This window comes from Scyliorhinus torazame, chromosome 3 (assembly GCF_047496885.1).
Source record: "Scyliorhinus torazame isolate Kashiwa2021f chromosome 3, sScyTor2.1, whole genome shotgun sequence".
Taxonomy (NCBI): domain Eukaryota; kingdom Metazoa; phylum Chordata; class Chondrichthyes; order Carcharhiniformes; family Scyliorhinidae; genus Scyliorhinus; species Scyliorhinus torazame.
In genome coordinates, this window is record NC_092709.1 from 357,405,786 (window position 1) to 357,420,469 (window position 14,684).

The window sequence follows — 14,684 nt, forward strand, 5'->3', positions numbered from 1 at the left end:
AGACGTTAAGTGCATTGCAATCACACACTTGAGTGATTGGAATGCACTTACTTCTCTTTTAGGTGGCCCATGTTTGTAAACATAGGTCTGTGGGAGGGGGCTCCTTTAGTTAGGGGGTCTCTGTGGGGGCTCCTTTAGTTAGGGGGTCTCTGTGGAGTTCCTCCTAGTTCGGGGGTCTCTATGGGGGGTTCCTTTAGTTAAGCTTCTCTGTGGGATGGGGTTCTTTTATTTAGCGGGTCTCTGTGGGGGTCTTTCTAGTTTGAGGGTCTCTGTGGGAGGTTCCTCTAGTTAGGGAGTCTTTGTGGGGAGTTTCTTCAGTTAGGAGTTCCCGGGGGGGTCTCCCTATCAAGGGGTCCCTGTGTGGAGGTCTTACTATCAAGGGGGTCCCTGGGGGCGTTTCCCTTTTAAGGGGGTCCCTGGCTGTGTTTCCCTAGTTAGGGAGTCTCTGTGTTGGGGGGGGGGGGGGGTGGACTTATCCATGTACTTGGGTGAAGGGATGGCACCCAGGCGGTCCAAGGGGCTCCGCTATCAGACCGCCCGCTCACAATGGTGGCCTGATAGGGGGATTCCCGCGGGAATCCCCCGTATTCCTTGCCATGCATAAATTTGAATGGCAAAGGATATGCGATTGCTTTCCGATTTGTGCTCTCAGGGGGAACTTCAACTAGTCGCAGTTCTCCTCTGGAGGGGAGCCTTGGATTGGGTGCTCCATGGGTGGGATCGGCGCTTCACCTGCAGCGCACTCACGCCCGCGGATTTCCCAACAGCGTGGTGGGGGGGGGGGGGGGCCCACATCGGGAAACCCCATTGGCCGGATGCCGTGACGGAGAATCCCCCTGCCGTCGGGGGCACACTGCACACTGCTCCCGAAAACAAGTGCGGCAGAACAGAGGGCTGGGGGAGTGGGGGATGTTATTTGTATGTTTTTTGTGTGTGTCGGCCTGCTCGGTGTTTAAGAAATGTTAAAGTGTTAAAACTGTGAAAATTACAAATGCTTCAATAAAATATTTTCTAAAAAACAAAACTTGTCTATATCCGTCTGTAGAATCTTTGTGACATCCTCACCTATTTTTGTGTCATCCACAAACTTGGCATGAGTACATTCACTTCCCTCATCCAAGTCATTAATATATATTGTGGATAATTGTGGCCCCAGGACAGATCCCTCTGCCACTGCATTAGTTACAGGTTGCCTTCCTGAAAATGCCCTTCTTATTCCACCTCTCGGTCTTCTATCAGTTAGCCAATATTATATCCATGCTAATATACTACCACCGACACCAGTACTTTACCTTTATCTCTCCTACTCATTACCATCTCAAAGAATTCTCTTGATTATATTATGTATTTCTAAATGTTCTGCTATTACATCCATTAAAACATGACAGACGTTAAGCCAACCAACCTATAGTTACCTGTTTTTTGTCTCCCTCTCTTTTTGAATAAGGGAGGGAGACATTGAAAGCTTTCCAACCCTTTTACAATATTTAAGGATCCTTAGATTATCCGGAGCGCATCCATTATCTCAGTAGCTACTTCCTTTGATATCCTAGAATGCAACACATCTGGTCCAGGGGACTGATCGCCCTTTACCCCCATTAGAGTCTCTCGTACTTTTTCTCTAGTGATAGTTATTGTATGCATTTCCTCACCCCCCCCCCCCTCATCTTTTGCCCTTTGCTAATATAGTATTGTCTCCATTGTGAAGACTGACACAAAGTATTTAACTCCTCTGCCATTTCCTGGTTTCACATTATCATTTCCCCAGACTCATTCTCGGGACTATGTTCACTTTGGCCTCTCTCTTCCTTTCTGCATATTTTAAAAAGCCCTTGTGCCTGTTTTTATATTACTTGCAAGTTTACCCTCACAGTTTATCTTTACCCGCTTTGTTGTTTTTTTTTGGTCATCTTTTGTTGGTTTTCAACTTTCCCAACTTACCGCTAATCTTCGCCACATTGTATGTTTTCTTCCTCACTGGGATATATTTGGGATACAGAGAGGTGGCACCTTCTCTGACAAACATGTTATTCAGCAAGGGGTTAATTCCTTCAAAATGGCTTCACGTACACAAACCTTGAAAATCCAATGGGAGCGATTTGATGAGCTAATTGGATTTTTAGGGAGCACCAAGCTGCCAGATTTATTGAATTCGCTTTCAGAAATTGTCATTGTGGGTATTGGAATTCATGCTGTGTGGCTGGTTGACAGAATAACTAGGTTACTGTACCTTGAGCACTGACTCCTGGGTATAGATTGCCAACCTCATTACAATCATTTGTGCTTTGAGCCGTCTCGCACAAAACACCAGGGTATCCAGGAATTTGTGGAATTATTTCCAATGAGCCCGTTACCGCCGGGAGAGTCTCGCAGTTAGAGTGTCAGCTCATTTCATTTGCTGCCTTTATCTTGTAGATTCTTCCAACTGGGACGCCGTGTCGACCTGTGATGGGAGAGTGTGACTTGCCAGAGTTCTGTAAAGGACACGACTCAGAATGTCCCCAAAACGTGTTTGTGAAAGATGGCCACACGTGCAGGGAGGGAACCCTCTACTGTCACAACGGGATCTGTCAGTCTGCGGATCAGCAGTGTGAGGATATATGGGGTGCAGGTGAGTAGAGAATCGTTCAGACTGTTGGCGACCAGCTCCGCGCACACACATTGAGCACGGGTATTGCCAAACGCAGAAACCTGATGAGAAAACGGCAGGCGGGGGAAACCTGAAATCGAAACAATAAACGCTCAGCAGGCCGGGCAGCATCTGCAGAGAGAGGCACCAAATGACCATTTCAGGCCTCTGGCTTTTCAGCAGAACTGAGGATAGTTTGGGAAAGCACGGTAGCATTGTGGATAGCACAGTTGTTTCACAGCTCCAGGGTCCCGGGTTCGATTCCGGCTTGGGTCACTGTCTGTGCGGAGTCTGCACGTCCTCCCCGTGTGTGCGTGGGTTTCCTCCGGGCGCTCCGGTTTCCTCCCACAGTCCAAAGATGTGCAGGTTAGGTGGGTTGGCCGTGATAAATTGCCCTGAGTGTCCAAAATTGCCCTTAGTGTTGGGTGGGGTTACTGGGTTATGGGGATAGGGTGGAGGTGTTGACCTTGGGTAGGGTACTCTTTCCAAGAGCCGGTGCAGATTCGATGGGCCGAATGGCCTCCTTCTGCACTGTAAATTCTATGAATGAAATGTGATAGGATTTGAGGGAGTGAAAAGGAATCGGTTGGTGGGGCGGGTGGAGTGGGGTTGGGGGGGGGGGGGGGGGGGGAGTGGGTGGTGGAGGGAGTAAAGAAGAACAAAAGGGGTCGGGGTGGGTTGGAAGAGAAAACAAAATGGTGGCCGGTGGGTTGGACTGAGATTCCAGGCCTCCTTTCCAGGTGTTGGATATTTACATCCACGTGGGAAGGGGGCCAGGTTGGGCGTTCGCATGGAGTGTGAAGGAATCTGAGTGCGGCTGTGACATTGCCCGTTGACCAAGTAACTCTGGCATTTGGATGTCTCTGGGCAGCTTCTCTATCAAAGCAGCACAGCCTAGCGGCGAACCCAACTCGTTTAAAAGGTACCTGGATCTGCACCTGAACAGCTGTCAATGCTAGCCTAACCAATTATACCCACATCCCATGAACGGACAAATAAAGAAACATTTTGGGTTACTCGGCTTCTCTGGTTGTGGTATGGTCCTGATTTGGCATCTGTGTCACCGCATTGGCGCTGCCGTACACTGACACTTTATGCTGCATCCCACGTGTCAGCAGTTGGGTGTTTTGCTTCAACTTGATGTCGAGGGCGGTCACTCTCACCTCACCTTTGGAGCTCAGCTCGTTTGTCCATGTTTGAACCAAGGCTGTAATGAGGTCAGGAGCTGAGTAACCCTGGTGGAATCCAAACTGAGCGTCCGTGAGCAGGTTATTGCTGAGTAAGTGCCGCTTGTTCGCACTGTTGATGACCCCTTCCATCACTTTGCTGATGATGGAGAGCAGACTGATGGGACGATAATTGGCTGGGTTGGATTTATTGTTTCTTGTGTACAGGACACACCTGGGCAATTTTCCACATTGCCGGGTAGATGCCAGTGTTGTAGCTGTACTGGAACAGCTTGGCTGGGGGTGCAGCAAGTTCTGGAGCACAAGTCTTCAGTACTATTGCCGGGATATTGCCAGGGCCCAGAGCCTTTGCAGTGTCCAGTGTCTCCAGCCGTTTCTTGATATCACGGGGAGTGAATCGTATTGGCTGAAGACGGACATCTGTGATGCTGGGGACCTCCGGAGGAGACCGAGACGGATCATCCACTCGGCATTTCTGGCTGAAGATTGTTGCGAGTGCCTCAACCTTGTCTTTTGCACAGATGTGCTGGGCTCCTCCATCATTGAGGATGGGATATTTGTAGACCCTCCTCCTCCAGTGAGTTGTTTAATTGTCCACCGCCAATCTCGGCTGGATGTGGCAGGACTGCAGAGAAGGAGGGGAACAGTGCTACAAACAGATGAATCCACACAGCTAGGATCAGTCAACCTTCCCATCATTCTCATCTCACATTCTCACAAGCCACTTAGACACACTCTTCATCTGTCTTTATGCTGGCCAAGCTGTCCCATGGTAAAAGGTTCTGGAAATGGTGAGCCAACAGGCCAACTGTGGTTAGACACACCCCACTGTGCCACATGGCAGCTACCACCCAAAGTAACATCTGTGGATTTCCCATCATATACTTCCTAGGTATATACCTCCACTAGGTGGCAGTGTTACTGGAGGCCGGCTCATTTTTCTGAACAGCCACGGTGTTATTGGAGGCCAGTCGATCGCCAACCAGAAAAACATCCTTTTATTCCCACTCTTTTCTTTCTGTCAGTTAACCAATCCTCTACCCATGCTGATACATTACCCATAAGGCTGTGCACCTTTATCTGATGCAACAGCCTTTTGTGCGGCACCTTGTCGAATGCCTTCTAGAAATCCGTCGGTTTCCCCGTTTTCCACCGCGCTCATAATGTCCTCAAAGAATTCTAGTAAATTAGTTAAACATGACCTGCCTTTTTTGAACCTATGCTGCCTCTGCCCAACGGGACAATTTCGATCCAGATGTCTCGCTATTTCTTCCTCGATGGTAGATTCAAGAATTTCCCCACTACAGAACATAGAACATAGCGCAGAAGGAGGCCATTCGGCCCATCGAGCCTGCACCGACCCACTTAAGCCCTCACTTCCACCCTATCCCTGTAACCCAATAACCCCTCCTAACCTTTTTTGGACACTCAGGGCAATTTAGCATGGTCAATCCACCTAACCTGCTAAAGTTAAGCTAACCGGCCTATAGTTACCCACCTTTTGTCTACCTCCATTTTGAACAGCGGTGTCACGTTTGCTGTTTTCCAATCTGCCGGGACCACCTGAATTTTGGTAAATAGGTCCTCAACTGCCATAGCCTCCTTGCCAACAATTCTTGACATGTTATGGGTGTCTTCCACTGTGAAGACCGACACAAAATACCTGTTCAAATCCTCAGCCAGTTCCTCATTTCCCATTATTAAATCACCCTTCTCATCCTCTGAAGGACCAATATTTACCTTAGCTACTCTTTTTTGTTTTAGATATTTGTAGGAACTTTTGCTATCTGTTTTTATATTCTGAGCTAGTTTACTCTTGTAATCTATCTTGCTTTTCTTTATTGCCTTTTTTGTGGCGTTCTGTTGACTTTTAAAGATTTCCCAATCCTCTAGTTTCCCACTAATCTTTGCCACTTTGTATGCATTTTCTTTCAATTTGATACCCCTTTATTTCCTTAGATATCTATGGCTGATAATCCCTTTTCCTACCGTCCTTCCTTTTCACTAGCATATACTTTTGCTGAGCACTGTGAAAAATCGCTTTGAAGGTCCTCCACTGTTCCTCAGTTGTCCCACCGTAAAGTGTTTACTCCCAATCTTCCCTTGCCAACTCCTCCCTCATCCCATTGTAGACTCCTTTGTTTAAGCACAAGATTTGGATTTTACCTTCTCACCCTCCATCTGTATTTAAAATTCAATCATACTGTGATTGCTCCATCCGAGAGGATCCCTAACTATATAGGTTGAGAGGTTGATTTAGAACGGAGATGAGGAGGAACTAGGGGCAGCACGGTAGCACAGTGGTTAGCACAGTTGCTTCACAGCTCCAGGGTCCCAGGTTCGATCCCTGGCTTGGCTCACTGTCTGTATGTTCTCCCTGTGTCTGCGTGGGTTTCCTCCGGGCGCTCCGGTTTCCTCCAACAGTCCAAAGATGTGCCGGCTAGGTGGATTGGCCGTGCTAAATTCCCCTTAGTGTAAAAAGGTTTGGTGGGGTTATTGGGTTACGAGGATAGGGTGGAGGTGTGGGCTTAAGTAGGGAGCTCTTTTCAAGGGCCGGTGCAGACTCGATGGGCCGAATGGCCTCCTTCTGCACTGTAAACTCTATGATTCTCGCAGAGGGTGGTGAATTTGTGGGACCCGCTGTCCCATAGCGCGGTGGAATCTCAGTCATTAAATGATTTCAAGAAGGAGAAAGATGTATTTCTGATTTTAAAAAATGGATTAAAGGGATGTGGGGAACAGGGAGGGAGGTGGATTGGAAACCACGATTCGATTGGATGGTGGAGCAGGCTCGAGGGGCTGAATTGCCAACTTCTGCTGCTAATTCCCATGGTCCTTTGTTCCTATAACTGCCTGAAGACAACTTTCTGGAAGTTTAGGGGCGTAACAATCGGGTTAATAGAAAAATTGGTGTATCTCCCTTGCAGTGTTTGTTGCCTTTGCCATTCCCCCTCGTTCTTCAGGGTCAGCTCTGCAGTAAATCGAGAACCGTTTCCTTCTTACATGTAATATACAATTCACTAACTCGGAGGGGAAATTAAATATTACAAACTGACCTTGCGGGAACGTACATCTCCTGCGACTGCATGTTGAAACTTTTGTTTTACAATAAGGCAATATAGAAAGGGTTGCTAACCGAGAGTGACTTTACTCTGAAAAAGGACATGGATATTGGTATTTCAATGCAGCTGGCTGCGAAACAACTGAGTTTAAATACTTGGATACACAAAATATCGGTTGAATCGACCCCTGAGCGTTTCAAAACTCGGACGTGTCACCGATGCGTGAAGCTCGGATATTCAGTGGTGGAACGCAGAAGTGTGGGAAATTAAGATCAGTGTATTCTCGATCACCAAAATAGTGGTGGAAGGGGTCTTTAACAGTGTTATCAAGCGGTACTTACTCAGCAATAACCTGCTTACAGACACTCAGTTTGGATTCCGCCAGGGTCACTCAGCTCCTGACCTCATTACAACCTTGGTTCAAACATGGACAAAAGAGCTGAATGCAGAGGTGAGGGAGACTAATTACCGTGACTTCAAGACAGCATTTGACCGAGTGCGGCATCGAGGAGCCCTTGATAACTGGAGTCAATGGGAATCAGGGGAAACTCTCCGCTGGTTGGAGTCATACCCGGCACAAAGGAAGATGGTTGTGGTGGTTGGAGATCAATCATCTCAACTCCAGGACATCACTGCAGGAGTTCCTCAGGGGAGTGTCCTCGGCCCAACCACCTTCAGCTGCTTCATCAATGAGCTCCCTTCCATCAGAAGGTCAGAAGTGGGGATGTTCGCGGATTACTGCACAATGTTCAGCACCATTCGTTTTTAAAAATTAAATTTAGAGCACACAATTATTTTTTTCCAATAAAGGGGCAATTTAGCGAGGCCAATCCACCTACCCTGCACATCTTTGGGTTGTGGGGGTGAAACCCACGCAGACATGGGGAGAATGTGCAAACTCCACACGGACAGTGACCCAGGGCTGGGATCGAACCTGAGACCTCGCCGCTGTGAGGCAGCAGGGCTAACCCACTGCGACACCATGTTCAGCCCCATTCGCGACTCCGCAGATAATGAAGCAGTCCGGGTCCAAATGCAGCAAGACCTGGACAATATCCAGGCTCGGGGCTGACAAGGGGCAAGTTACATTCACGCCACACAAGTGGCAGGCAATGGCCATCTCCTACAAGCGAGGATCTAACCACCGCCCCTTGACATTCAATGGCATTACCTCACTGAATCCTGGGGGTTACCATTGATCAGAGACTGAACTGGACTAGCCATATTAATACTGTGGCTATCAGGGCAGGTCAAAGGCCAGGAATCCTACGGTGAATAGCTCCCCTCCTGACTCCCCAAAGCCTGTCCACCCATAACATGGCACAAGTCAGGAGTGTAATGGAACACTCTCCGCTTGCCTGGATGAGTGCAGCACCAACAACACTCAAGGAGCTCAACACCATCCAGGACAAAGCAGCCGCTTGATTGCTCCACCTTCCACAAACACTCAATCCTCCCACCACTGACGCACAGTGGCAGCCGTGTGCACCATCTACAAGGTGCACTGCAGGACCTCACGTGGGCAGCTCTTTTCAAACTCCCGATCGCTACCATCTAGACGGACAACGGAACACCACCACCTGAAAGATCCCCTCCAAACCACATGTCATATTGACCTGGAATGCTATCTTTCACTGTCACTGCGTCAAAATCCTCGTACTCCCTCCCTAACAATACTATGGTGGCACTTGTACCACCTGGACTGCAGTCGTTTAAGAAGGTGTCGCACCTGCAATAAAGGAGTGACAATAAATGCTTGCCTTGCCAGCTACGCCTATGAAATAATTTTTTTAAATATTTTTCCGCTCAGGTAAGGCCAGCTGCTAGCTTTGATGTATTGGAAACAAGTATTACAATAAAATATCCTCAAGGTGAGGATGTTTTCAGAGCAAATAAAACATTTGAAAAATTAATTATGGAGACACAAATACGTATGTTTGCACCTTTGAGCGTGCCAAAGTACATGCCGCTAGTCATTTTTAATGTTGTTTCCATGCCCATCTGGTTGGGTGTTGAAGTGCAGCAGGTTACAGAATATGTGCGGTGAAAATGGAAAATATTTCTCTTTAGCTTTGGAAGCTACTAAAATTAGAAGGGTTGTTAAAAGCGGTTCAGCTATGGGCAGCATGGTGCCGCAGTGGTTAGCACTGCTGTCTCACACACATACAAGCACATACGCACATATGTTCACATACGCACACATATATAAATGCACCCACAAACACAAATACACGCAAACATGTGCACACGCAAACACATGCAAACACAAACACATACTAAAACACATACACATGTACACACACACACATACACACATAAACACACAAGCATACAAATGCACACACAAACACATACATACACAGACAAATGCAAACTGTTATGACATTCTGGGCTAGTGCACAGTCAATTCCAGCCCCACATGTCCCAGAGTCACAACACAAGTGAATTAACCAATAATTCTTGGAAAAATACTCCAACTTTTTTCCCAGTAATTACACTCACCATGTTAGAGAGGGTGTAGAAGAGATTTACCAGGATGTTGTCTGGTATGGAGGGCATTAGCTAATGGGAGAGGTTGAATAAACTCGGTTTGTTCTCACTGGAACAAAGGAGGTTGAGGGGCGACCTGATAGAGGTCTATAAAATTATGAGGGGCATAGACAGAGTGGATAGTCAGGGGCTTTTTCCCAGGGTAGAGGGGTCAATTACTAGGGGGCATAGGTTTAAGGTGCGAGGGGCAAGGTTTAGAGGAGATGTACGAGGCAAGATTTTTACACAGAGGGTAGTGGGTGCCTGGAACTCACTGCTGGAGGAGGTGGTGGAAGCAGGGACGATAGTGACATTTAAGGGGCATCTTGACAAATACATGAATAGGATGGGAATAGAGGGATACGGACCCAGGGAGTGTAGAAGATTGTAGTTTAGACGGGCAGCATGGTCGGCGCAGGCTTGGAGGGCAGAAGGGCCTGTCCCTGTGCTGTACATTTCTTTGTTCTTTGTTTGTAAATATAAACACAATTATTGTTCACTTATAACAAGAACGATAATGAAATCTGCAACAAGTACAACTGGCTAACTATGATCTAATTCCTAATTCACCCCCCCCCCCCCCCCCCCCGCTTTAGCTTGCCCCCACGCTTTACACATGCACAAGGCAAACAAACACAGAGAATAAGAAAGGGGTAAACAAACGTAAGTAAAAGAGAAAAAGAGTCTTTGTTCCAGATTGGTGTTTCCAGCTCTGTACTCCTGTTCAAACTTTGCTGCCATTGATTAGTTTAAGGATTTTACTGTAGATTCACTGAGACCTCTGCAGTTTCAGAAATACAGCACTTTCTGGGGAGAGAGACCCTGGTCTTTGGTTGCATCCATAATGATTTTCCCGTACATTCATTCACACGGGTTATCTGCAGTTCCAAGAATGCAGCACTCGCAGCCTTTCTGGAGAACACGAAAAAGCAGGTCCTTGTCTTTCTGTGTCCAGGAGTCCACAGCAGACGCTATTTCCCTGGCCCTACACTCATCCCTGGAGCATCTTGACAATACGAACTCCTACATCAGACTCCTATTCATTGACTACAGATCTGCCTTCAACACTATAATCCCAGCCAGGTTCATATCAAAACTCCAAAACCTAGGACTTGGCTCCTCCCTCTGCAACTGGACTTCCTGACCCACAATTGTTAAGGATAAAAAACAAGACCTCCTCCACAATAGTCCTCAATACTGGGGCCCATTTTTGGCTGCGTACTTAGCCCCCTACTCTACTCCCTGTACACACACGACTGTGTGGTAAAATTTGGCTCCAACTCCATCTACAAGTTTGCTGATGACACGACCATAGTGGGCCGGATCTCGAATAACGACGAGTCAGAACACAGGCGGGAGATAGAGAACCTAGTGGAGTGGTGCAATCTCTCCCTCAATATCAGCAAAACTAAGGAGCTGGTCATTGACTTCAGGAAGTAAAGTACTGTACACACCCCTGTCAGCATCAAAGGGGCCGAGGTGGAGATGGTTGACAGTTTCAAATTCCTAGGGGTACACATCACCAACAATCTGTCCTGGTCCTCCCATGTCGACGCTACCACCGGGAAAGCACAACAGCGCCTATACTTCCTCAGGAAACTAAGGAAATTCAACATGTCACATTGACTCTTACCGATTTGTAGAGATGCACCATAGAAAGCATCCTATCGGGCTGCATCACAGCCAGGTATGGCAACTGCTCGGCCCAAGACTAAGAAACTATGGAGAGTCGTGAACACAGCCCAGTCCATCACACGAACCTGCCTCCCATCCATTGACTCCATCTACACCTCCCGCTGCCTTGGGAAAGTGGGCAGCATAATCAAAGACCCCTCCCACCTGACTTACTCACTCTTCCAACTTCTTCCATCGGGCAGGAGATACAAAACACGCACGAGCAGATTCGAAAACATCTTTCTCGCTGTTACCAGACTCCTGAATGACCCTCTTATGGACTGACCTGATCTCTTCACACATCTTCTCTACTGAGTAGCACTGTACTCCTGTATGCTTCACCCGATATCTCTGTATTTACATTGTGTATTTACAAAATGTTCCACCTTTTTTCATGTATGGAACAACCTTCCTGGACTGTACGCAGAACAGCACTTTTCACTGTACCTCGGTACACATGACAAATCTAAATCTAAATCTAAAATCATACTGAAACTCCGTGTGACTTTGCAAATCATTTCACTGGGACAGACCCAATCACCACCTGCTGCCGGGCACAGCACAGTCTTTTGGGCCGATTCGTTGGCCACCAGCCAATCAATCAAACCGCGTCCCGCCTTATCTCTCTCTCTGGTGCTGAAACGTCTGAAGCCCCTGTTCAGACTAGCAGAGTGTCCTCTCCGGTAACTCCTGAACTCCTCATTCTCGCTGCTGCTTGACTTAACGACACATGTCCATTAATCACCCATGGGGCAAAAATGATAACGGCAAAATAAAAGATAGGGAAAATAGGAGAATAAACAGGAGGGATCTTTACAACACACACACACACACACACACACACACACACAGAAACACAATGGGAGGCAGTGACGTAGTGGTATTGTCACTGGACTAGTGACCGAGGTGAATGCTCTGGGGACCCAGGTTCAATCCCGCCACTGCAGATGCTGAAATTTGAATTCAATAAAAATCTGGAATTAAAAGTCTAATGATGACGGTGAAACCCTTGTCGATTGTCTTAGAAACCCATCGGGTTCACTCATGTCCTTTAGGGGAGGAAATCTGCCGTCCTTACCCGGTCTGGCCTACATGTGACTCCAGACCCACAGCAATGTGGTTGACTTTTAATTGCCCCCCTCAAGGGCAATTCGGGATGGGCAATAAATGCTGTGACGCTCACGTCCCATGAATGAATACACATACATATAAACACATGCACACACAAACACACACATGCACAAATGCACACACAACACATACATACACACTCACACAAACACATACATACACCCAGATTTAAGTTACAAAGAGGGAGGGTGGGTAAATTGTTTCAAGATCTGAGATGCCGGGGAAATGTTACATTGGTCAGATGCCAGCAATGGCAAGGTGAGACCTTTAATTAGCCGCTCGGTGGCTGAATTGAGGGGTTGGCCCTCCAACTTCTCCACTGCTGATAAGGCACCATGGGGGCTGTAAGGGGTCACGCACTCCACACCCAGCCTTCCTCACCACCTTGCAGGGACCCACCTCCCAGCCGAGAGGATTGGATTGGATTGGGTTTGTTTATTGTCACGTGTACCGAGGTACAGTGAAAAGTATTTTTCTGTGAGCAGCTCAACAGATCATTAAGTACATGGGAAGAAAAGGGAATAAAAGAAAATACATAATAGGGCAACACAACATGTACAATGTAACTACATAAGCACTGGCATCGGATGAAGCATACAGGGTGTAGTGTTAATGAGGTCAGTCCATCAGAGGGTCATTTAGGAGTCTGGTGACAGTGGGGAAGAAGCTGTTTTTGAGTCTGTTCGTGCGTGTTCTCAGACTTCTGTATCTCCTGCCCGATGGAAGAAGTTGGAAGAGTGAGTAAGCCGGGTGGGAGGGATCTTTGATTATACTGCCCGCTTTCCCCAGGCAGCGGGAGGTGTAGATGGAGTCACTGGATGGGAGGCAGGTTTGTGTGATGGACTGGGCGGTGTTCACGACTCTCTGAAGTTTCTTGCGGTCCTGGGCCGAGCAGTTGCCATACCAGGCTGTGATGCAGCCTGATAGGATGCTTTCTATGGTGCATCTGTAAAAGTTGGTAAGAGTCAATGTGGACATGCCAAATTTCCTTAGTTTCCTGAGGAAGTATAGGCGCTGTTGTGCTTTCTTGGTGGTAGCGTCGACGTGGGTGGACCAGGACAGGGTTGGCAAAATCGAGCTCTCAGTCTCTCTGTCACTGCTATTTCCTCATGGGCCGCTGTGTCTTTTCAGTCAGGGACAGGCTGGGGAAGAGGCTGATGTGGAACGGACCAGTTAGATCTGCGACCTCCATCTCCTGTCCAATCTCAGTCACTTATCCTCTTCCTTCCTGACAGGAGCAAGGTCTGCTGAAAATGTTTGTTACCAAGTTACGAACAAGGCAGGAACGGAAGTTGGGAACTGTGGCAAGGACAGGAACCATGAATTCGTCAAGTGCAAACCTGGGTACGTTTGTAAGAAAAATTCAGCTTATTTAGAATTGCGGCAACATTGGAATTTTAGAACTGAAATTATAGTGCTGTCTTGTTTTGCTCAAAATAGTGATTTAATAAAATTACGTAATGAAGTATCATTTAGGGAAATCAGTGACCTCCAGTCACAATATCAAAGTTCTAAAACAACAGATATTCCTTCATGGCTAATTGATAATGACTTCTGTTACGACCCCAGCTGATGTTAATATGGGCAAGGAAGATCTTAAAGTGAAACCTGGCTTGATAGACACAAACTTCTACTTTGCGACCTTGGAAGAAAGTTATTGAACACATTCACAGGAGTCATAGCATCATGCAGCATGGAAAAGCGACTTCAGCCCATCATGCGTGTGCCGGACAAAAAGAACAACCTCACCATTCGAGTCCCATTTTCCAGCACTTGGCCCTATAGCCTTGTCTGCCCTGAGATCATAAGTGCACATCTAAATACTCCTTCAATGTTATGAGGCTCTCTCCACCGGGGCTGTTTAGCACAGGGCTAAATCGTTGGCTTTGAAAGCACACCAAGTCAGGCCAGCAGCATGGTTCGATTCCCGTAAGAGCCTCCCCGAACAGGTGCCGGAATGTGGCGACTAGGGGCTTTTCACAGTAACTTCATTGCAGTGTTACTGTAAGCCCACTTGTGACACTAATACAGATTATTATTATTATTATTGCTGCAAACAGCAAAGGTGACAACGGACATCCCTGCTTGATATACCGATAAAGACAAAAGGGGTCAAAGGTCACTTTGATAGTGCAAACAGTGTCAAATGGGGTCATACGTAACAGCCGTACCCACGCTACGAAGCCCGGCCCAAATCGAATTTTTCTGAAACCATAAACCGTTAATCGCAATCAACCGGGTCAAACACCTTCTCTGTGTTGAGCGATCTCCGGGACCCTCCCTTCCCCGGTACAAGCACCACATTCAACGGTCGTCTCACATTGGCTGTCAGCCTCCGGCGCGTAACGAAGCCCATGTGGTGTCTCCTCACCAGCTCTGGCAGACAAGATTCCAGTCTGCATGGCAGCACCTTAGCAAACAGCTTCACGTCCACATTTAACAGGGAGATTGGACGATACGACCCATCGTCTA

At 47.5% G+C, this 14,684-nt stretch overlaps 1 protein-coding gene across 1 annotated transcript in view; it reads left to right on the forward strand.

Moving 5' to 3' along the window:
- Positions 1–14,684, forward strand: part of LOC140409366 (disintegrin and metalloproteinase domain-containing protein 12-like) — a 572,650-nt gene that overhangs the window by 396,365 nt on the left and 161,601 nt on the right. The window contains exons 14-15 of the mRNA XM_072497805.1: positions 2,416–2,611; positions 13,448–13,556. Coding sequence (XP_072353906.1) covers positions 2,416–2,611; positions 13,448–13,556 — 305 coding nt within the window. The remainder of the gene's footprint in view (positions 1–2,415; positions 2,612–13,447; positions 13,557–14,684) is intronic.